Source organism: Microcebus murinus, chromosome 5, assembly GCF_040939455.1.
Source record: "Microcebus murinus isolate Inina chromosome 5, M.murinus_Inina_mat1.0, whole genome shotgun sequence".
In the NCBI taxonomy this organism is placed as follows: domain Eukaryota; kingdom Metazoa; phylum Chordata; class Mammalia; order Primates; family Cheirogaleidae; genus Microcebus; species Microcebus murinus.
Window position 1 is genome coordinate 3,134,791 of NC_134108.1, and position 25,483 is coordinate 3,160,273.

Genomic DNA, 25,483 nt, shown 5'->3' on the forward strand with positions numbered 1-25,483 from the left:
GTGCTAGGATTACAGGCGTGAGCTACCTCACTGGGCCTGTGTTGACTTTTGAAAAGTGAGGTGGTACATGAAATTGCTTATGTTACACCTTGGAAGTTAAAAAAAATTTCAGATCACATTGATAATGAGGCAGTCTATTGAAAATTTATTTAAAATAATTAAAATTTATGAAATAAAGCAAGCGCCTTCACCTCCTATGAGAAATAAAAGGAATTCTGTTTGAACAAAGAGGTATTATGTTTAGTTACTCTTGAGAAGGAACTTGACAGACGTCATTCAGCACAGGTATCAGCTCCTCTGCTCGGCCTTCTCATCTTCCTCTAAAGGTGTGGTGTCTTTCCTCCTTTCCCAGTCTCCTGTGGCATTTCTCAGTTACTGTCCTTGATGAGATAGACATTTTGATATTTTTCCTGTTTAAACAGAGTAATGTCATTGGTGTTAGAAGTTATAATTTATATAACTCCTTTCCTTTTTCAAATTGTCCTAACTCATCTAGATGTTGGTTTAATGATATCTGAGTTTTATTTTACTCAGTGAAGATGGGTTTTCAGTGAGTTTTGCTAACATCTCTTGAGTTTTACTAACATAGTAAGCACACATTAAGATATTTAATTTAGAAAAATTAATTTTGATGGTTTTTATTGCTGCTATAACTGTATAAGTGAAGAAAATATGTTTATAACGATAGCTGCCTCCCAGAGGCAGACCTGCAGGCAGTAATAATTTCTAATAGAAGCCATAACCAGTATTAGAGAGATCGTATTTATCTAAAACTGTATAGCCTATAGATCTGTTTATTCTTCCTTGTGAGTAGTCATTCAGCAGTATATAAATTTGAACTTTCACCATTACAAATTGAATGCCTTCATTGAAGTTGAGAATCCGGATTCAACTGTCAAACGCAGAAATACTTGCTGGCTGCTCTGTATGTTCTTAAATGCCACTGATGTCAGTGTGAAAATGTTTTAACTTTTCATATACCCAAATAAAATGATAGCTTTACGGCAAATTACATAAATATATTAAATAAAATCTTACCCTCATCTTTCACTCTTTTTATTTAAAACCCTTTCCATTTCAGTAAGTACAGCAGTCCCCCGTGTCCTTGGGGGAAGTGTTCCAAGACCTCCAGTAGATGCCTGAAATCACGTATAGTACCAAACCCAATTGCCGTCAGTTGGAGCACATTTCTGTTCGTGTCTTCCACCCACAGATTCAACGCTTTTACCATCTTAACTAAGCACTTATCATGCACTGTGGTCATAACTTTTAGTTTGAGGTGGGACAGCAAAACTAGCACTAATTTTCCTTCTTTACAATTTTATGGAGGGAAGATTCATTTTTACCAGAGATCTTAGCAGCCTCAGCATATGACTTTTTTTCTTTCCTTATTAAGTCCAGAACTTTCACCTTTTCACTTAAAGGAAGCACTTTGTGGCTTTTCTGTGGCATATCCGAATTGTCAGCATCACTGCTTTTGCACTTTGGAGCCATTATTAAGTCCAGTAAGGCTGATTTGAACACAAGTATGGGGATGCCACTGAGTATCTGATACAGCTAAGAGACTAAAGGGTGGGGAGTTCCTACAGGGCGGATGCACCAGACCAAGGCGGGACTCATGTCCTGGGAGGGATGGAGCAATGTGGCATGAGATTTCCTCACCCTGCTCCAAATGGTGTGTGCTTCTGAGTTGTTTGTTTCTGGAATTTTCCCCTTAATGTTTTTGGACCATGGTTGACCTTCAGTATTGAAATGATGGAAAGTGAAACCGTAGAGAGGGGACCACCGTAAAGAGTTTTCTTCATTTGACCCTGGCAATTTATTTTTTTCATTTCAACTTATACCCTCTATTTACTCTCCTTCATTGCTCTGCTCCCATAATTAATGGATTTGAAAGAAGCTGTGATTTTTAGAAGATGGTATTCTCTAGCAACATCATAGTATTCAGTACAATATTTTATTTAGGCTTTGAAATTAGATAACTTTAAATTTGGGTTCTACTACTTAATATTTAATGGAATAATCTCATTTAATTATTTAACCTTACTGGGTTTATTTCTTCATATCTAAAATGGGAATAAAACCTATGTCATGGGACTGATATAAGGATTATTACCTAACACATGTTAATCATTCACAAAATGATAACTATATATTTTAAAAACTGACTTTATTTTAAAAAATAATTAACTTAATTTTTCTCATGTACAGTCCTATGAATTTTAACATGTGTAGATTCGTGTAACCATCACCACACTTGGGATACAGAATGGCATTCTCTCATGCTGTCCCTCATAGTCATACTCTCCGTCCACTCACCCCTGGCAATACGGATCTGTTCTGGATGCATGGTAGTTTTGCTTTTTCCAAAAGGGCAGGTAAATGGCATCATACAGTGTTTAAACTGTTGGGACTGTCTCCTGCCGTTCAGCATGCAGTACCTTTGAGATTCTTCCAGGTTGTTGCATGTTATCATTCGTTTGTTCCTTGCTACTGCTGAGTAGTATTCTATTGTATGGATGTACCGCAGTTGATCTGATCACCTCCTGAAGCGTATTTGGGCTATTTCCAGTTTTTTGGAAATTATGCATAATATTAATGCTATTTTAAATAATTCCCTAGAATGAGAGATTTCCTTTCATGAGAAATGCTTGGTCATAATTACTTTATACAGTATTTGTATGTGCTGACAAATCTTGTCTTGTGTTTTTCTCTTTGATGAGATTTGAGAGATAAACTAAATCTCATCTTTGATAGAGATCTGAGTATTCAGAATCCATATGACTTATCATGTGTTTATATGTGTAAAAATGTCATCTATTTCATATTTATACTTCTAGCTTCAATTTCATAGACATATTTTATTTACTAGTTTTCAAATTTTAAGAAGGAATCTTTTGGTGGCATAGCCTGCCATACATTTGCCAAGCTTCTAATCTCTTATGCAATGTTTGACTCAGTGGACGTATATTAAATGCTTATTTAACAAATAAAGATTAAATGCGTGAATGAATAATTTATAATCATTGCAGTATCTCTAATGAGATTAATTTTGATTCATGGTAATGTAATAAATATAAGACTGCATTTTTTTAGCATTTTATGTTAAAACATAGTTATTTATATTAATTGGAAGTAGTCTTTAGAATAATTAAACATGACTTATCACAGAAAATGAGTCTTCTTTAGTATCCTAGGATATATTGTCTAAAGATAGGTTTTATTTTGCTCTACTATGGCCTTGCTGCTATTGATAATAACATAGGCAAAGGAATAAGTATGTATGTAATTTAAAACATAATGTGATGTTTATGATTATTTGTTAGAATTTTTTTCTAATGATTTTGTTTGGGTAAATGATAGAGGACAAACATGTGACTCGTTCTGAAGCCCCAGAAGCTCTCATGTTAATCTCACTCTTCCATCCATTAGTGAAATTACTTTTTGGAAATATGAAAGCTGCTATAATTTGCTCTTTCATTCTTAACATGAGAGGTGGTGTCAGACTGTTAAGTGCTTTTATATTGTCAGCGGTAATACTGCTATGAAGGAAGGTTTTATGTATAATTGTAGTAGTGGAAGGTTCTTTGATCTGGGTCAATAAAAACAGTGGCAAGAGAGCCTCTTTTCAGTATGTACATTATCTTTGGGGATAATGTGACTCAAAATTAAGGAGAGTTCTTGGAGATGAAGCACACACACACAATCTTTTAAGGTTCATTTTGAAGGAGAGGAGATAAGGAATAGCATCTGGAAGGTGAGGTTTTGTTTTGATGTTTATTTTTAACATGGGAAAAGCTTGGGGAATGTTTCAACCCAGAGGGGGAATGTTTCAACAGAGAGGGAAAATTACTGATGCAAGAGAGAGGAGATTGCTGAATCCATGGCCTTGACCAGGTGAGAGAACAAGGTGTAGCACCAAGTGGCGGGGCTGGTCTTAGATAGGAGGAAACGACATTTGAAATCCTGTTTGAAAATGTTCTGTTGCATAAGGCAGGATAAGGTAAAATATTAAAGCCAAGGGAATGACATTTTAGCATATTTTTATTTCTTATTTACAGTTTCACCAAGTTTTATTGGGATAAATTCTTTCCTTTTGTAAAGAGAATCTGCTGATAGGTCAGTTCCACCTTGTTCAGTATCTTTTAAACATAAATAAAGCAGCAGTAGGTTGAGAAAATGAATTTACTAAGCTCTCCTTTTTAGAGTCAATGATCCAGTCTTACATTCAAGAAAATATACTATAAATAAATTTTATTTTATTTTAAAATAATTGAAACACTAAATAATAAGTTTAAGTAAAGCAGTGTACATTTTATGTTTCTTTGTAGGTGCAAAAAAACTTGAGACTTCAAATGACTATTTACTGGAAGTTAAAGTTGCAGAGATCATAAAAAGTGTAGCCAAAGATGGCAAATAAGAGCACTGTAGAAGTATTGAGGGTGTATTAATTAACCTCTGAAGACTCACATATTTATATCCTACACCTATGATCTTATAACCCTAAAAACATTTTAGAAACATTAGAATGCAAAGATGCACTTCATGGACTTTCAGAGGATTCTGTAGCTTCTGAAAAATCCACTGTTCACTTCTGAGAGTATATGAAAAAGCCAAATGACATCTTAGTGTTTTTATGAAAATAGTTTGAGACGTGTGCCCCCTGAAAGGGTGTGGGGGGGCCCAGAAGTCAATGAACCACACACCGAGAATCACTGCTGCATAGTAAAAGTGATGAGTTCGAATGAAAGGTTAGACTTGCCCCTAAGGCTGAAAGAAGAGAACATCAAATCCTCTCCTCAATATCAATTATAAAGTGGACAAAAATTGACAAAAGCAGCCATTCTAGTGCTCTGGAAATCATTCAGAGGCATACAACAATCCAAGAAGCATTTATACTTTAAAAACTGGTGACCTTCAGTAGGAACTGTGGACATTGATGGTGTTATGGCCTGCAGCTGCTTCCGTCACCCCCTGTCCCTTAGTCAGCTGGTGCAGAGGTTCTGACAACTTTTCTACAGTTGAAGGGACTCGCCCAACTTGGGTAGTGAGCAGGAGCCCCATCCACCATCAACGGCATTTTGGGAGCCAGTGACTGGAGAGGGCTGGCCAGTAGTCCTGTTCTACTAGCCCAGGGTTTCACTCAAGATTGGGGTAAACCTGTTTCTGGCTGAGGAAGTGCACGTGTGCAGGGGAGACAGGAGAAGGTCTCCATATCTTCACCGTTTCCAGTGGCCAACCCTTGAAAAGGGCCTCCGTGGAAGGCAAAAACCAAGCAGACCTGAAAATGGTCCAAACTTTGGATGTGCTTCCCTACTTGAGGACAGACCCATCAAAAGAGGATGTAGGATGAACGAATTTGTGCCAAAAATTAGACAACTTAAATGAAATGGACAGATTCTTAGAAAGATACAAATCACCAAAACTTAACAGCAAATAGAAAACCTGTGGCTTACATTAATTAAACATCTTCCCACAGCAAAAAGCTTGGTCCCAGGTCACTGTACTGGTGAATTCTGTTATATATTTATAAAGCAATAATGCTGATCACAAAGTCTTTCAGAAAGTAGAGGAGGAGGAAAAACTTCCAAACTCATTTTATAAGTCCTGTGTTACTCTGATATCAAAACCACCTAAGATATCACAGGAAAACTATAGATCAATGTCCCTCATGAACACAGATGCAGTAATCCTTAAAAACAATTAGCAAACAGAAACAAGTAACAAATAAAAAAGATGATTCACTATGACCAAGTGGAATTGATCTCAGAAATACAATGTTGGTTTAGTATCAGTAAATCAATTAATGTGAAAGACTATATAATAATAAAACTACAAAAAATCCCACAGTCCATCTCAATAAATACAGAAAATCATTTGACAAAACCTCACATCCATTTATTATAAAAATTCTCAGCTACTTTGCTAGGGCAATTGTTAACTTGAGCACTAATGCAAAAAAAGAAAAAAAGGTATCCAGATTTTAATGGAAGAACGTTGTCAGTTACACATTAACAATTTTTTTGAAAATATAAGCGCTGACCTTTTAAAATACTACTTTTCAGTTTGAGAAAAGTTTCTTCCTAAAATCTGGGCTTTATGTAGATGTATTCTTTGAAATAATTACTCAAGTGGTTTATTATAATATATGCACTGTTTTTGAGGTAATTTATTTAAAGTCTAAAGAAAACATTGTTTTACTTTAGATGACATTTTGTACATAGCCCCAGAATTTGGTAAGACATCTTTAAAATTTGTGTAAGATTTTCAAAGCCTCTTTTAAAGGGACTAAAAAACTAAAATATCTATATTACCTTAGAAGTCCCCAAAAGAATAGGACATATTAGTAGAACTTGATAGGTCCCAAGAAGTGTGCAGTTAAGCATTTAATTGAAAAATGAAGTAGAAATGAAAAAGAAAACAGAGAACTAAAAGTCATGCAGCTACGATTATATACTTTTTGAGCAGTTCAAGTCAGGGATAGGGATCGGTACAAATCTGGCAGGAGATGGCCTGAAACCCTGATGTATGCAGAACTTCTTGACGAGACTCACTGAACTAGGGCTTGGCATAGATGCCTGGAATGTCTGTCTTCCAGATGAGGTGGATCGTGACTTGTGCATACAAGGGGAAAGTGAGCATTAGTTTGCAAATACTGTGTTACCTTGTTTAATCCGCACAGCAGACCTAAGGAGTAGAAAGTCAGTAAACCTTTCCCTGTGGTTCCAAGTCCTCTCTCCTTACACTGTGACATTGTACTTTCTCCATGTGAGGAAGTGGAAGCATTTGGTCTTGGAAAATTGCTCTACTCCAGGCAGAACACCAGCTTGCTTCAGCTGCAGGAACAAAGTGAGCAGGCTTTATTTCTTTTCCAGTAACTTCCACCCAATCGGGAGCATTGTGAGAGTTGCTACTTAGCCTGTCTGGGTCCTAGCCAAGCGTGTTGAGATATAGGACAATATTCCAACCCTGGCATAAAACAGAAGTGCTAGGTAGGGAAACTGAGAGAAAAATCTAGTTGTAAGACAGCAGGGATGGCAGATAGTTTCAGCCAACGAAGACTCTTATCAAGATCACGAAATAGTGCTTTTCAACAGCATAAATTCTACCCCTCAGCTACTGAGGGAACCAACACTGCTAATACCTCCTGAGCTGACGATCACTGTCTAGAACAAGAACAAGGAGGCTGAACTGCCGGGACAGCTATCAGGGACTGAGATGGGAGGGATTAGGGCTAAGAGAGACATCTTGGGTTACTATGACAGTATTTCAAGTGTACCAAAATCAACCAGAGAAATCAATGTGTTATTTATAGTTGGCTAGAGTAAAAATACTCTACAAATAAAAAGGACTATGAATACACAGGGTCATTTTATAACTTTTTTTGAATGAGAAGTAAGGTACATGGTTTTACTTTATTTAGCTTAAGATATTTGAAATCAAGTCTGAAGGCAAAGCTGGTAAGTGCCAGAAGTTTTAGTGAGATTATATACCTCTCAGAGAGGTGGTCTCAAGAACAATTTTCCTTTTTACCATACCAGGCAATACATTTTTACTTGAAAATGATAATTATGTTGGATTTGCCCACAAATGCTTATTTAGACAATATTACTGTTCATCTGTACTTATTGTCTACTATATATTGTAAAAAAAATCTTCTTTGTAGGAAAGTAACCTCCATCTTAAACTTTTTCCTTTTAGGGAATATCCAATATTTTTAAAGTAAAGAGAATATTAAAGGCATACATGCCAAAATATTTATTACAACATTGCTTATAGCTGTGGTCCCCAACCTGGGCTGTGGACTAGGCTACAGAGCTCTGCCACCCCTCCCCGTGCCCCGTCCACGGAAAGATTTTCTTCCATGAAACTTAGGAACCAGAGTTAGGGCGGTGGGGGTGACGCGCACAGCAGGTGAGCGGTGGAGAGCAAACAAAGCCAAGAAGAAGCTTCATCTGTATTTACGGCTGCTCCGCATCACTCCCATCACTGCCTGAGCCCCGCCTCCCCAACCCCTCCACCCCCCTCCCTGGGGAAAATTGTCTTCTATGAAAATGGTCCCTGGTGCAGAACAGGCTGGGGACCACTGGATAGAGGCAGAATACTGTAATCAACCTAAATATCCATCAAGAGGGGAATATTGAATAAATTGTGATACATTTATTTAATGGAATGTTATACATGTATTCAAAAGACTGAGTTAGAACTCTGTTGTCTAGAGGAATGTCTGTGAAATTCTAAGTGTCAAAATTAAAAAGCAGTGTAAAGTGTATACTACAATGGCATTTTAATGAGACAAGAAAAAACAGCAAGAGTACTTATGTGGTTATGTTTATATGAGAATGGAGAAAGGTAGGAATAAGAACATTGGTTAATATTGGTTACCATGAGGGGAGGCAGTGTGGAATTGGAAAATGGCATTGAAAAATGGAAGTAGTAATGTTATTCCTTTTTTCACTATATATTTGGTATTGTTTTATTGGTTGTATCTATACCAGGAGATGCATGCATGGTACTTTTAGACTGTTTAAAGAATTTTGTAAGTTTTTTTTAAAGAATTCAGAATTTAGAATGGTTTATACCAACAAACTTTTGAATGCAACCAATTATAGCTTGATGATTAGAAAATAAGATAAGAGTTCATGTGACTCCTCTGAAATTACATATAAAATTTCTGAGTATACATTCATTTTCCCGAGAGAAGGTCCATGGCTTTGCCTCAAAGGAATTGAGGCCCCTGACAATTCTTAGGAACAATGTGAGTTCATTCCTTTTACAAGCCTACATTTTAAAACTTAGATTTAGAACATTCTCCCTTTAGTAATGGTGGAGAGGAAAGATGTGGACATAGCTGGCCCATGGGTAAAACGTCTAACCCTGTATTTACAGTCTGCCTCCCATTCTACTCCCTCTGTAGTCTTCCAGATTGCCACCTAGTTTTCTCAATTTGTCTGTAGCCTGTGCCAATCCATATGAATGGATTCAGTTTGGGTTAAACACCTGTGGTTGTCCAATGGGTGACATAGAAATCTTGGTGGCTCCTGAGGCTGTGTGGTGGCTGCAGCAGCTGTAGGGATTACGCTCTTGCATGGGGTGATTTTGTCCTGCCCTCAGTCAAGCTGCTACGCCACTTTGACTCCTTTAAAGACATTAGACCTCTGGCTCTTCTGTCTCATACTTTCCAGCTAAACTGCTTATGGCTGTAGCCCTCCCAGAATCTCATTTGTCCCCTTCTCGTTCAGATTTTTGAAATGACATTGCCTCATATCTGGAACTCTCACTGTCTTTGCTCTTTGAAACTTGAACTCCCCCTGGAATTTCCCTAGAAACATTTGATTTAACTATTTTAACTATTTAAAACTATAGTAAAATAACAGACATATTTAAATGCACTGAGTTTTAATACATTGGACACCACCAAAAGGGATTAACTTTGTGGTATCAGTTCAACTCATTTTTATGCAGAGCTCAGCCAAAGCTTTATAGTGACCTATCTGTACATTTATTTGAATTTCTCTTAAATATATCAGTAAAGTTTTGGTTAGGTTCTCATCCTTTTATAAAAAAGATCAGTGCTCATTTAATGACAAGAAAATATACAATAATTGGCTTATTGTATGTTTGGGTGTTTCTTGTTATAAGAAATGTGAATATATATATTTAGCAATTCAACTTTGAAAGAAAAAATTTTTAAATGTATCTTGATTATTTCAAGCAAGAGTCTTTTGAATTTAAAAGGCAACCTACAAAATGAATAAAAAACAAAACCTCTCAAGACACTATTTACCTTTTGTATCTTGTTATCTATGTAAATCAGTGTTATGGGTCTCTGAAAATAAAATCCAGAAATCTGTTTCTGGGACTGCTATGAGACAGTAGATACCCTCCATAACATCAGTTTCAAAATTTTTTATTAAAGCAGCTTTTCTTTTGTTATCATTTATTGACTTTATGATGAGATATTTTATAATTTTTAACATTTAAATAAATTTTTACTAACAAAATACTTATATTAGACTTTGGTTATAGATAATAGAAACCAATCTAAGCCAGTTGAAACAGAAAGAAACTATTAGCTGACTTTAAAAATCATCAGAAGGACTAGAGGGGTGAACTCTAGGTAAAGGTACTGAGAACAGCTTTCAGGACTCAGAATTTTACTTCCTTGGCAATAAAGCTGCTCCCTTGGATACAGGAAGTCAGGGAGTCAGTAATCTGATGGCTGTAGATCCACACTGTCTCTGTATTGATATCCCCAGAATAATAGGAACCTCGGGCCCTGCCCGTCTTCTGACTTATTCCAGTTTTGAATTCAGTCTCACATTAGTAGGAGATGATTAGGTGCTGGGAAATCTGAAAATGTAGTATTCAGCTTTCCAATCTGTGTAGAACAGGAAGGAGCTATCAAAGGAGTTTGGAATTAACGTGAAGCTAACTATAATATCTGCCACCATATTTCTTTTAATCTATTTAATTCATTGGGTTTCCATATAAAATTTTATGTGGAAATGAAAGCCTGCCCTGTTAGAAAAAGTTTGAAGAATAAGCTCCAAAATTTAAATCACATTATACAGTACCAAAAACTTTAGATCGGCTTATATATAATATTTTCTCTTAGCTAGGAGAGAAAATTAAATCATCTTATATAAAGTGTACTTATTCTATTGCATATATTCATATTGCTCATGTATATAAAGTATAAGGAAGGTACTTGAGAAATTATTACATTTTATATAGAGAAGAACACCTGCAGTTCACACTATGCCATTTTAAATCATCAGTTTTCATTTTTGAAATTGGAGAGCTTCATGAACAAACGCTAAGAATGGTGCCATTCTGTTTATATAAAATTAAGTAAAAAAAAAGATTACAACATTATAGGTCAGAAAATGTGGTAGGAACAAGTTATTAAAAAATCATTTTAATCTCTCAGGGAAAAAATAATTGCTTTTCCTGTTTGTTGATGTGGCATGTGAACTTACAGATAACTACCCTTTTTATTTCCAACCAAGAATATCACACACATATATAGTTCTTTATATCTTCCAGTAACATAGTGATTTATAGTTTATTTCATATGTTCTTATTAGTAACTCTGCAAAACAAATGGCTAATTGGCACAAACTAATTAACACGGTATTTTAATTCTTGGTTACATGGCTCATGTTCTTCCATAAATGTCTGGCTTTTGATGTTAAAAAAAGTAAAGTAAGAAAGAAAATAAAAATTATTTGTGAACTGTATTTGATAGTTAGAGATTTTAAACCTCCAGAAAAAATAAGAATCATCTAGAATTTTACTACTTTGTTGCTGGACAGAGATACTCTTTGCAAAATCATCATTATCTAGGCCTTAGTCATTACAGAATCATTTTTTGTAATGATTTTATTTTTCAGTAATGTAAAAGAGCTATTGTGGTCTCTTGTTGCCAAGAACTTCATATTCAGTTAAGAAATTATTAGTAAGTCATTCATATGTATCTAGTTACCAGTGGAAAGCAAAATATAGTTAATGTTAAGTTGAATGTGGAAGAACAAAACTACAATTTATTAGGAGCCACTCTGTGCAAAAAGTTTATATTCATTCATTATCTCCTTTAATACTAACACTAACTCAAATCATCTCAGTTTATAAATACGAGGCAGACAAGTTTAGAAATATGAGGCAGACAAGTTCAGACAAGTCAAGAAATCACATATGTTTTGTAAGGGAAGTTGAGATTTGCAGAGATCTGTTCTGACCCCAAACCTATCTTCTTTATTTTCTGTATTACTCTACTTTCCTACTAGGAAGGGAATGTATCAACATTCTGAGAGAGGGGAGCTCAGTGGGCCTATTGCTTTTGAGAGGAACTCATAGACAAACTAGAAGTTGAGTTGAGTTTTCAAAGACCTACTGTTTGGAAAGAAGGAGGTCATCATCTGTGTAAAGAATACAGCAGGTGTGCTCATGTCTCTGTCTTTGCTCAGCCCCATCCCTGGGCTGCTCTTCCCAGGCAGCTGCTTCCTTTACCTTAGCTCACCTCCGGGAGACTACTGGAACTTCCCTTTTTAATACTGCAGCCTGCCCTGTCTCTTCCCCCATTGCCTTCTGCTCCCCCTTATCCTGCTCTACCCCTCTGCCCCAATGCCTCCAACAATTACCACTTCTAGCTAGCTGCGTAATTTAGTTACCATGTTTATTTATTGACAGTCACTTGTATTGAAATAAAGCTTCCTGAGGACACAGATTGTTGTCTTTTTGTGTTCTCCAAGCTATTGCAAGCACCAAGAACATTGCTGGGCACTTAGTAGGTGCTATGAATAATTGTTTAAAAGGTTGAAGATTTTGAGGTAAGAGTAAGCGAAGCATGTTTGAGGGTCTCGTGAAACTAGCCTTAGTTGAGTGGGGAGGGAGTCTTGTACGTTGTAGATTCCAGTTGGATAAATAAAGCAAAACCAGATTGTGAGGACTTGAATCCTAAGCAAAGAGTTTGTTTACTATTTGGTAGGAATGGGAGAGCTTTCTAGAAGAATTTATTTTAAATAACAGTGTATTAATTTAATGATGTAAAAGTAGTATTCTAGTAACATTTTGTTGCATTTCCTTTTTTTTTAATATACTCTTGACTGTTTTTAGTTTTACCTGATAAAATTGGCTTAGTCAGTAGGGAAATTAACAATCTCACATATTAGGGAGTCCCTAGGTGCAAAGGCAAGCTTCAAGGTTGGCGGATTAATTTGGCCAGAAATATCTCTTTGTACTCAAATTTTCCATTTGTTTCCCCTCCCTCCTTCTCTCCTTCCCCTCTCCCTCTTTTTGTCTCTGTCCTTCTCCCTCTTCTCCACCCCCATCCGCATCTCTGCCCTTATCTCAGTCTCTGTCTCTATCTCTGTCTCTCCTACCCACCCCCCCAGTCTTCCTTGCTTGTTATTGTTAATTTTAGGTTGAAGACCCTCGTGATTACAGGGTAGCTGCCACCACCAGCTAGGGCCAAAGACATTCTTGTTTGTGTTTCTTTCAAAGCCATGAAATTTAAGTCCTTCTCTTCATTGTGATTGGGCCAACTAAGACATTTATTCAGTATCTGGTACTTAGTGGACATTTGATAAATATGTGTGGATTGATTGTTCAGATTGCATCATTGTTAGAAGACAGATGGCTGTCTTTACACCGGCTCCATAGCTGTGCCAGTGTGCCAGAAATGGTGGGGGGAGGCTGAGTGGGCCGCTTTAACTCCTGTGAGATGAAAGTATATAAAACAGATAGCTGCTTAATTGATTTTCATGGTAAATGCTTATCTCCCATAATGAGACAACAAGTATGCTGTTTGGGAATATTAGAATACCTGCAAAGTCTGAAAGGCAAAGCGAGATGAATGCTCTTGAAGGACAATGATGCAGTGAGTGAAGCCTTTCCAGTGATCACAAAGGTCTCCCGTCTCCTGGTCAGTGTTTCTCTTCTCTGGATACAGAGTACCAATGTGGGACTTCTTGGACTTCGTTTCCGATCTTATGGAATAAGCACTGAAAGCCGAGAACTTATCTGCGGAAGATTTAGTAAAATCGACCATATGTTAACTTTGAGGAAATGATCAGTCAATTAACAATTCAAAACACATTCTCTGGCATTCTGTAGCTTGGGCACATGAAAATCATAAAATTTAGAATTTGGAATGCAAATTATAGTTTTCTTTTTTCTTTTGTAGTTTTCAATCTTAATTTATACTATCAGCATTAAATGATCACCTTCCCTCTTTATTCTGGATTTCTTCTTTATTAAGTTAATCAAACCATTTCATTTTATTCTTTGTTATTTTACATGTTGTCATGCTTTTCATAGAACTTTAGTTGCAAGAATACCACCACCACAGTCCTTCTCCATATATACATTTATATTTCCATATGTACATTTGTATTTATATATAAAAGTATACATTAACATTTTTTACCACAGACTTAGGAGATGATACAGTATACTGCAGAAAAAAAGATTTATAATTGAAACAAGTTTGTATGTGTATATACATAATTTATAAAATGTGTCTGTATTTACTACACATACAAATTAAATACATGTGTGTACATTTTAAGCCAACATAGGCTCATACAGTAATTCTACTTTTTTCTTAATCTTTTTAATCTAACCAAATCATGAACAATTTTTCATGTAAATAAATAGAAACATTCCTCATCATTTTTAGCAGCTTCATTTTGGATCTTGTATCTGTATTTTTTATGGTAAGCCTTTTCATATCCTTTTCTGATAGAAAGATATTAGAAAATCAACAAATAATAAAAATGCAGATTATAAGAATCAATCAAAATCCCTTTTAACTCTTTAATGCTTAAATGGATCTTCTTTATATCTCCTATAATAATTTATTTATTCTAATTTTTCCTCTTTCATGTTTTGTTTTTCTTTAATAGTGTTTACTTTTGCCTGCAGTTTTTATGGATCGAATCATAGGAAACTTTAGTAATTTCTTATTGATTGTAAAATATATGAGTTTTGTTGGATTTTTCCCTGTCCCTCTCTACTTCTGAGATCTTTACCTCAAAGCTAAACACAGAGTAAATAATATTACAGATTGGTAGCTACATGAAAACTCTCATAAACAATGTGATATGAATTTCTTTAAGCTCTTATTATAAATATAGGTTTATAACTGAAATCCCATTTCATGTCAAATATCAAAAGCAATACCGAAATTAAAAGTACAAATATATATACATTTATAAAGATTTATAAAGTATTTAAAATTAAGTGCTTATCGTGGCAGGTGCACCATTAAGTACTTATGAAAGGTGCACTTAGGTCGAAATCCTTTTAGGGCATTTCCTTCATGAACTAGTCTTGTTAAGGCTTTGTAAAATTATTAAGATGATGGATGATGTTTAGATTGAAGAGGCTTTCTCCTCTCCCTCCCCTTTTTTCTAAACTTTAGGAAGCATAGACACACTTTTTCTGAAATTATTTTATTTGTTTCCTTGTTTATTCATCCCAGTAGATTGCATGCTCCTTGGGAACAGGGATAAGTACCTGGCACATACAGTGGTTCCTCAGTAAATATTTGTTGAATAAACAAATGTTTACAGACCCTTTAGGCTGCATAAAAGTTAGTGTCTGCTGTTGAGAACCTCTTTATTGCTAGTTTGAAGCTCATAAGTGATTCAAAATCTGGTGTGCATATTTGTGTTTTGTTGTTTTCCTTGTTCCCCTATCCTTACATTTCAAAGAGAGCTTTGTTGCTGACCCCTGTGAAATGCCATTCCAGCAGTTCAATCAGGTGGGCGTGCTGGAAATGTGCAGGGAAGCTGACATTCTAAGTCATGGGTTCTTAACCTGAAATCGTATGTGATCTGCAAGAAGTCATGAACTGCAAGAGTGAGAGGTGGTGACATTTCCTCTGTATTACTTTGAAAATGGTCTTTCATTTTCAAATGGATCTTTTCCAGTAACAACTTATATTATTATTTCACTTCACACTTGTAAGGTAGCAAAAGAAGTCAGGCATCTCTCCCAAAGTAATGCAGCTAGTGACTTGACATTCATTTAACAAAAATTGTTTGACTGCTAAGTTGGAGGAATATATAGAGGATACATTTCTAAATTAGTTTGTAAGGGGAAAATTCATAAATCAGCAGCAGGTAAAATTTTTCTTTCAAATACTATAAATTGCTTATAAAACAAAAAATAGTTGGTTTTGTGAATACATAGAAGTAGTGTATCTTATGCACATACAAGTTTGAGAAGTAGTAACTAAGCAAGATTAATGTAAAAAGCCAAAGGAACATTTCTTTATAGATGCCTGGACATTCAAACTGTTCTTCCATTGAACTATCTTTTAAATTTGTACTGGTGATTAGTGGAGGGCAGAAAATTCCAAAGTGCTATAGCTTGAAAAGCTCCATTCGGTCTTAGTATTAAACCTATTCACACACTGCTGCCTTTCATTATATGCTTTTTAATTCAGTTAGACTTTTTCAAACATGCTGATTGAATTTCTTAGATAAAAATACATTAAAATGCATATATGCCTCTACAACTTTATAATCTGTTAATAAATTTGTTGTAATGATTAAATAATCTCATCTTGGAGAGGTCTAGGAGAGGATAAAGCATTAGGAGTTGAAGTTTTTTTTATTATCAGACTTCAGTGTAGAAGATAAAATGTTTTTCCTATAACATTGTTACATTCTTAGGTAAGTCCAATGAAATACTATAACCATCATGCATCAATTATAAAATCTATAAGCAAGTGTGCAATAATATAGTATCACAGCCAATAGATACTGTGTTTTGAACACCTACTGTCTAATAACACTGACCTTGGTATTTTTTAAAAGGTCCCCAAGTAAAGTCTGTGTTTGCCCTGTGTTGAAATCTCATTTACTTTAGGTTCTGAAGCATTTGAGGACCATAATAAATGGAATATTTTTGAGAGAAGAACTGGGCGAGTGATTCAGAGAGAGAAAGAGAGAGTAGAAGTGTGTGTGTGTGTGTGTGTGTGTGTGTGTGTGTGTATGTGTGTGTGTGTCTGTGTCTGTGTCTTTGTCTGTCTGTCTAGGCATAGGTGTGATTGCATGTAATGGGTACATACTGGATTCAGGGACCAGCTTGGAAGCTGTTGGTTGATATATGACTTGAGACTTGACTGGTTGTTGTATGAGGAAATTGGTAGTAAGCAGTAAGTCTGAGAAAGATTATAGAAAAAAGGAACATCAGGACTCAGTAATTTAGTTAACATGGATATTAAGGAGAAAAGAGAAAATACTGCCTTGCCTGAACTTGTAGGACAGAGATTAATTTTTCAAGGTGTCTAGATAAGCTAGGCTGTGTTCTGGAGTGACACAGAATATGTTCAATTTTTGTCATGTTAAATGTGTACTGATGATGACACATAGAGTTTTATTATGAAAAAAGATATAAAACCCCAAATGACAGTGCTTGCAAATCTAAAGTTTATTGCGGGGAACAGGCATGATAATGCAACAGGATTAAATTAAGAATGCCCCCAGCAAGGAGTCTGGAGAGGCCAGCCTGAGTTTCAGTAACCCTTACTCTGTTAGGGCCACACCAATGACATTCAGAGCCAGCATATCTAAAGGGGGTCTCAGCCAGCTTGTTTCTTACACCCTGTTGGTTACACAGGCATTTTCTTGCCTGTACCTAGACCTAGTGCAAACCAGTAGTCTAACTGTACCAATAAACACTGCTGACAAAGCTGGGATAAGCAGCACCGTTGTTAATGGGTACATTTCATTCCTTGACCAGAATGCCGTACAGCTGCATTTCTTAGTTCAGCAAAACGGCTCAGGCCAACCCCAGGTCTGATGAATTAACCTTGATGCAAGTGTTAACGGTCTTTTGGGATGTTCATGTGGGTTGTATCGTGTAGACTACTGCAAGTGTTGTAAACCCCATTTTTAGATACATGTGTAGCTATATTTGCAGGCATGTTCATTTTAGAACCTCTAAAAGAGGTTCTGGAAAAGGATTGTGGTGGTGGTATTCATTTTCCCTTTGCAATTAATGTACACTTCTAACTCTAAATTTGTTATGTTTAACCTTTACCATTTTTCAAAATCAAATTTGTACATTTTGTAAGAGGAAGCATTGCAAAGAGGCTTTGAGTTTATTGAGAGTGAATGACATGCTTTATATTTCAGAATCTTCTTGGAGTTTCTAATTGTCTTTTTTCCCCTTCCTCCTTCATCCCCCAGATGAATCAGCTCCTAAGGAAGTCAGCAGGGTAAGTAATGTGAATATAATGTATACTACCATAGTATAGGAAATGAGAAATATTTTTGTACATTTTCTCAGTACTCTAACATGTTAACGTATTAGAAAAATAATGACAAAAACTGAGTGCCTCCTTCAAAGTATCACTCATTAATATGGAATAAAGTCAGCAGAGAGGCTGCAAATTGGAGGCAGCCGTGGGCAGGGAGTGGAGGAGGAGGAAAGAGTGATTGAAGAAGAGCTGGCACTTTGATCATTGTTGTCCTCTACCTGGAAGGCAACCCACCCAGAATGTCCAAGCTCTGGGATCACACAGATCCTCTGGGACTCACCAGCCCCTGTGGTCATTGCAGTCTGGGCCAGAGCTCGGAAATGTTTGTGTGGGAATTGAAAGGCTGAAGCTCCCTAGATTCTACGTGTTTCTTGGGGCAGAGGTTCTTTCCCATTTATTTTGTCCCCTTCAGGATGACTGACTACCGTGTCTTCCATCTTTTCTTGTTCTTTTGCTGCATGTTCTGGAACCACTCAGATTTATTCTCTGCATCATTAGCTTGAATTTCTGCAGCATAATTCTCTTCTGTACTGTTTCTCATTCTACTTAAATTGAAAATGCCTCTTTCCAATTAAAATTACTTCTGTATTTTTGGGTGCTTTTTCTTCATTTCAATCTGTGTTATGATCTCATTGATAATATCTTATTTGTTAATTTTTCTTTAATTTTTTTGAGATTGCAAGGCAGATGCTTTCCTAAAATTTATTTTGCATATATTCTTCCTCCCACAACATCCAAAATTAGCTTTTATCCTGTGTATACTAGTATAATACTGACACTTTGGATATTTTTAGTAGGCTTTTTTCTTCTTTGTAAAATTTTGTTACATATGTGGAGGGGCCATTTGTTGATTTCTTTTTAAAATTTTTGTTTATCCTTCAATGATAAGTGTGCTATTCGTAGTTAGATTTTCCTTATCTCTGTTTACTTTTGTGCAGATAGTCTTAGAATGCCCTTGCTAGATAGTGTGTTGAGAGGCTACATCTTGAGGTTCAGTGGCCAGTGCAGTCTGAAGTGACTGGGGAACCGGAGTTGTGGACATTCCCACAGGGGGAGTGGGTCGCTGTGACTTTTATCCAGTTTGATTGAAACAAATTCCAGATTTCATTGGCTTGTCTTCATTTTAACTTGGTCTGGTAAACAGTGTGACTGCATTGCATTCATTCTATTTAGTGTTTTTGCATGCCAAGTTTTAGAAAATATGCTCAGTTCTGTTAGTGAATCATGAAGTCTCCCTAGATTTCCATTCAGGCTGTTTCTAAATACAAGGCCCTGTTGAAGACAGCAGGAGTTCACATTCAGCTCTTAACTGTATAAAATGGGATCTTATGTCGTTGTTTTCCCCAGAATAATTTTATTTACTTTATGGAACAGTATCATTTTCATGGGAATGAGAAATTTTAACTAAGCTCTTAGTGACTCTTTTTAATTTGGCGTCATTGGTATCATGTCCATCAAAATTGTCTTAGAATTTATGGTGTGTAGCAGTCATAATTGCCTAGTTTCATCACTAATTCAGCTTTCTTCTTGTTTTTACTTTGGTTGTTAGTAAAGTGAAGAGGCAGACTATCATAGGTTGTCAGCTTTAAAATACTCATTTTTCCTGGGACAGCCAGTCTTCTCTTCACATTTATAAAATATCTGCTACTGCATTTAAAAATATCTGAATTATTTAATTAAGACCTGTGACCATATATTCCACAGATTAATTTTACATTATGTAATAATCAGTTCTGCCATAGTAAGTGGTATTATCAGGAGGGCAGGAAGGTTTCAGTTGGGGCAAAAAGCCTTTAAAAAGCACCAACTACTATTCCTTTCAGTGTAAAAGAGGTTTGTTGATGATAGTGAGTTCCAGGGCACAGTGGAAGGACTTGATCAGCAGGAAGGGAGGAGTAGGAAGATGGATCAGGTTGATAGGCATATGGAGTAGCGTGGGATGAGGGTCCAGAGGATTTTGTTCCATTTGTTACGGTTTGATTTTTCTATTGTGAGATGGAAGCAGGAAAAAACAGTAGCCTGAAAACATTTATAAACTCACTCACTCTCTTTTTCTGTTTCTTGTTTTTCTGTTTCCTTTTTAATGTTTCTCCTTCTCAATGTCAGAAATTAATTTACAATTTTTCATATAGAGTCCAGTTTTATTTGGTTGAAGTTATGTTGTTTTGTAATAGTAATGTTCAAAAGTTTAGAATGTAAGATGTGTCTGAATTCTTATAAATATTAACAGTGGACTTGGGACCTCATTCAGCTTAATAAGAAGTTGAGTGAAATAGCCTTTTTTCTCTTCAAAATGTGTTTTACTACAGATTTGACCTGTGAGAGCAATGCTTGATTTTATACAAAAGGAAAAAAGTTTATATGAAAGGGAACATTATTTCTTTAAGGAATATTTAGGTAATTTTACATAAATAATTTTCTCCCTGCTATTCAAATCCTTTGTATTTATTTGTATTATCTGTATTCTTTCTTCTTTTCAGTTTAACTTTTTTTTTTTGCTTAATCATTTTTTTCCTGAAGGATAGAATAGTAGAACTTTCTTAATTGGTGCCTGTTCTTACAATGCAGCTTCTGGCTGCATAAGATCTAGAGTAGGATGCTTTGTGGCTTCAACTCTTTTAAATGCATAATCTCTAAAAAAGTAAGAAGGAACACTGTAAAACTGCGGTTCCCGACCCCTGGGATTAGTACCAGTCTTTGGCCTGTTAGGAAGGAGACCACACAGTAGTAGGTGACAGCTGCTCCCCATCACTCACATCACCGCCTGAGCTCTGCCTCCTGTCAGGTCAGCAGTGGCGTTAGATTCTCATAGGAGCACGAACCCTGCTATAACCTGTGCATGTGAGGGTTGTGTATTCCTTATGAGAATCTAATGCCTGGGGATCTGAAGTGGAGCTGAGACAGTGATGGGGAGTGGCTACAAATACAGATTACCATTAGCAGAGAGGTTAACAATGTAATAATGCCAGGAATAAAGTGCACAATAAATGTAATGCACGTGGGTCATCCTAAAACCATCCCTCCCACCCCTCCCCACCCAGGTCTGTGGAAAAAAGTTTCCATGAAACCAGTCCCTGGTGCCAAAAAGGATCAGGACCACTGCTGTAAAAGACATTCCCCCAAATAAGAGGATTAACTTAATCATCCGTTTCATGTGATTTCAAATAAGACTTCAGCAACATCTGATTAGTTGTGATCATGATTATGCTCCATGACGAATCAAGAGTCATTGGATATAGAATTTAGAATTTCCAGAGTTTCTGTGTAAATCTATTTGAGAAATAATGTGGCATCATTACCTTAAATGAATGAATGACCTCTAAATTAAAAGTATCTGAGCCTTGTGGAAGTCATTAAACCACCCTCTGACTAGGTAATTATCTTGTAAGCATGTAATTTTTCTGTGAGTAGAATTTTCTTAGAGCAGATTGCAGTAATCTTAGAGAAAACATTCCTGATACATGTTTCTGGATGCCACCATTTCTTTAGTGATTATTATTTTATTTTTTCTATTAAATATGAGCTTTATTTGCTGATTGGGTGTACTGTTAGCCTTTGCTTGGTAACATAGGCTTGATGAGATTTCTTGACATGGAAGGTGTGGATTTTTTCCACCACTTGATCGTCAACCCCAACCTTGTTTCCATCACTCTTAATTATAGCCACTTCCGTGTTTATGAGAAGACTGAGACTGTCTGACATAAGCTCCTTTTGTTTTTGTTTTGCTAGTCTGTATATCAAAGTATCTCCATCTCCTCTCTCGTTATTTCTGCATCTGAGGTTGAGTATCACACCTTGCAAAGGCTGCTTTCAACACCTGTGCTTTAATCCTGGTCCCATATAGTGTTTGTCTAGACCTACTTGTATTCAGTAAAATCATTTATACTTGGATTTTTAAAAGATAAGACCTGTGTCTCTGAAGTATATTAAAATTGCTTTAATCCAGTAAATAATATCAGTTGGGAGTGTTTCCTTCTGGTTTCTTCTGCACATATGTACATGTACATAGCAGTAATTGCAATGCATATACTATTTTGATTTCTGTTTATTATACTGTAAACATTTTTATGTTTTTGCAGTCTGATATTATCTTTAATGATTAAAAATACTCCATTGAGTTTTTACTTGGTAATTTTCTGCTTTTTCATTCTATTGTGAGATGTTTAGATTGTGACTTTTTGTAGGCTGGTTTTATTTCTGTATATAGCAGTTTTATTCTTGTGAAATATTGCTTATGGAAAAATGCTAAGATCTGAGGTTACTAAGTCAAAGGACATGATTAATTTATGGCACTTAATGCACATTGCTGAGTTGATTTATCAATTTACAGTTCCACCTGGAAGTTTCATTTTAACCACATTAAAATTGCATTTATACATCTTCTCATGTATAAATGGCATGACATCATTTTAATGTTTTTATTTAACGCAAGTAAACATATTTACATATGCTAACTATATTTCCTTTTGTGTGAATGCATCTCTATGTCTGCTATGTGTGATGCATTTAAAAGAGCTTCTCTGATTTTTGTGTAAATCACACTTAAATTTGAATTCCTGCTTTGCTACTCTATTTGAATGACCTTTTGAAAAATAACTTTTTAAGGCCTCAAATGTAAAATGGAGATAAAGTCTACTAAATCTAAGAGATGTAGCCAAAATAAGATAAAAATTCGTGTTCTTATATTTATTTATTAGAAAACCAAAAACAAACTTAAAAAGTAGAGGGAATGAATTAATAAAATATGAGAAGAATTAATGGACCAAAGTTTAAAATATAGAGTTGATTAATAGTACAAGAAATATTTCCTTAAATAGATCAACAAAATAGATTATCTTTGGCAATCTATTCAACAAATAAGAAAATACAATTATTAGGCATGAGAAAGGGAATTTAAATATGGATAACAGGGAGATTATTATTAATAATTTCATAGGGAATACTATATACTAATACAGTTGAAAATTTAGATGAATTGTCTAATTTTGAGGACATTTATAAGTTATCAAAAGTGATTGCAGAAGACTTAGGAAACATGAATATATTGTTACCAATGATAAAACTGAAAAATTAGTGAAAGACTCTCTAATATGGCATGATGTTCAAAAGCTTTTACTGAATAATTCTACCAAACATTAAACAGGAGAAAATTCCTACATTATGTAAAGTCGGTATTTTAGAAGCTTGGAAAAGGACTCATCCCAGAAGGGAATATTATTCCTGACACAAAAATTAAAGCATTACGTAAAATAGAAAAAGCATTAAACAATTAAAAAACTATTAAACAGTTTTATTAGTGTAAACATAAGTGCAGAAATCCTAAGCAAATGAATTCAACAGCACTTTTAAGAATAATTTTTCAATGCCAAGGGAGATTGGCAAGTAGAAGGCTAGTAAGATCTGAAGGTGGTTGGGACCAGGCTGGTGCTAATGGAGTTAGGGAAAAATGCTTGGATTCCATAGATAGAAGAAAAATATAGACACATGTGTGTGTGTATGTGTATTTATATTTATGGGAGAGCTAACAGTTGCTCATTAATCCAGATGCATGATATAAAAAAAGAGAGGAGAAAGGATGACATCAGAGCCTGTAGAGGAGTGGGTTGCCATTACCCACAGGACCGGGCTTGCCCGAGCGGAGCGGAGCGGCAGGGCAGGGTGTGTGTGCGCATGTGGGAGTCACTAGCAGTGAGACTGGCTTGGGATGTGCTAAGTTGGAGATGCTGAATACACTTCTAAATGGAGATGTTCAGCAGTAGGTGAGATACATAATTCTGGAGTTTAGGGACATGGTCTGGGTTGGAGATATAATTTGAGATCATTAGTAATATGAATGATGTAAGAACCATTAGCATTTAGATGGCATGTAAAGTCATGAGCCTGGGTGAGATCACTCGAGAAGTGAGTGTGGGCCGGCTCTGGACGTGGCGATGCGATGTCTGAGGTTGGAGGCAGAACTTGCAAAGAAGTCTGAAAACAAGTGTCCACGAGGCAGGAGGAAAGCCAGGGGCATGTGTGTCATGGAGTCGTGAAGAAATTATTTCAAGCAAAAGAGAGTAATCCGCTATGTGAAATGTTGCTGGTATTTCAAGGGGCAGGGAGACTGAGAATTGACCTTAGGATTTGGCAGTGTGGAGGTCATTGGTGTCCTCAATAAGAGCAATTTCATTGGAGTGATTAGAGTGAGTGACAGACGATAAAAGAGTAAGAGAAGAGAAATTGTAGGCTGCAAATAATGACAATTGTTTTGTGGAGTTTTGCCTTTAAAAGACAGAGGGAGGTAGGGTGGTAAGCAGATAGGAAGGGTGTTGAGAGAGATGTTTTGTTTTAAAGTTTTTTCTTTTTTAAAATGGGATAAACGACAGCATGTTGATGTATTTATGGAAATGGCCCAGTAGAGAGAGGAGATGTGATGCTGAGGACAGAGGGGACGTCTGACGGAAGCACCGACCGGGCGTGCGCAGGGGCCAGGCCAGCTCCCGCAGCCTCCCCACTGCGGTCTGCCTCTTCCTTCATGACCAGTCACCGTTTACTCACTTGAGATTTCTTTCCTTATCATCTCATCTGAAAAGAGATTTTCTAATTGGTTATCAGAAAAACAAGCATAACCAAACAAATAAAACAAAGGAAAGAATAGAAAGAAAAAAGTGTAGGAGTCAATACTTTTCTACAGATGAGTAGAAAAACCTGGCTTTTAATTACCAGTCGAAGTATAAAACAAAATAAGTTGATTCACTTATTGTTTAAGTGAAAGATACCAATCAGTCTTTTTCAGGACAAAGTTTTTAATACTGAACTTCATAAAAATGCAAATCTAAGTTTATATATCTGATTTTACAGCAATATTCAATAAGATTGAAAGGCATAATATTAAAATGTGATTCCGTGTTCAGTTAAGTGAAGTGACTGTACAGATGGCTGGATTAAGGTAGACACATGTTAGAATTACCTGGGGTAATTTCTCATGTTACCTATGTCCTTACTCCAGCTGATAACCACAGGGCTAATGTGATATGACCCAAGGGTAGAGCTAAGAACATGTGGAGAAGTGGATAGAAGGCATGTGTCTTTAAATATCCCTAAATATAATTTCCTTTATGTCAGACTTTGGTTGAGAGGTGGGTTTTGGGCTTTTCAAGATGATAGTTTATAAACAAGTACCTGGAAGGGATTTCTTATCCTGTTTATTATCAGCATATTATGTAACATTTAGAAGCCAGAGGAACAGGTGATATGTGTAATATTCCAGTCAGGTAAAGTGAGATTGTGACATTTTGAATTTTGAAAATCAAAGAGCCCAATGGGAATTTCTCACCCAGGTGTAAAAGCACCCAAACTTTGTGAGCAAGACCCCCCAAAGATGCCTGCAAGCAAAATCCATATTACTACCAGTTGAAATATCTTCAGGCACTCAAATTTGTGTTTTGTGAAAATTGGAAAGAAAAATTATTATCATAAATTATGGATTGGTTGTTTTAGCCTATGTTTCATTTTGAAAGCTACAGCCATGGAAATCTCAGAAACCTACATGGAGCATCAGTTCTGGGCACTTTGGCTTCCTGAATGAATTAGCTATAAAATATTTTTCTGCGTAACTGAATATATCATTCCTCTATATGGAAATAGCTCATATCAACCATTTAAATATTGGAAAATGTCTGCTAAAGACAGTGATTTTTGTGTGTATTTAAGGTAAAACCCATAACC

The 25,483-nt window shown here is 35.9% G+C and overlaps 1 protein-coding gene across 4 annotated transcripts in view; it reads left to right on the forward strand.

The window, feature by feature from the left end:
- Window positions 1-25,483, forward strand: part of PDE10A (phosphodiesterase 10A) — a 546,467-nt gene that overhangs the window by 390,958 nt on the left and 130,026 nt on the right. For all 4 annotated transcript variants that reach the window (XM_012776792.3, XM_012776797.3, XM_012776793.3 and 1 more), the window contains one exon: window positions 17,706-17,734. In XM_012776792.3, the coding sequence (XP_012632246.1) occupies window positions 17,706-17,734 (29 nt within the window). The remainder of the gene's footprint in view (window positions 1-17,705; window positions 17,735-25,483) is intronic.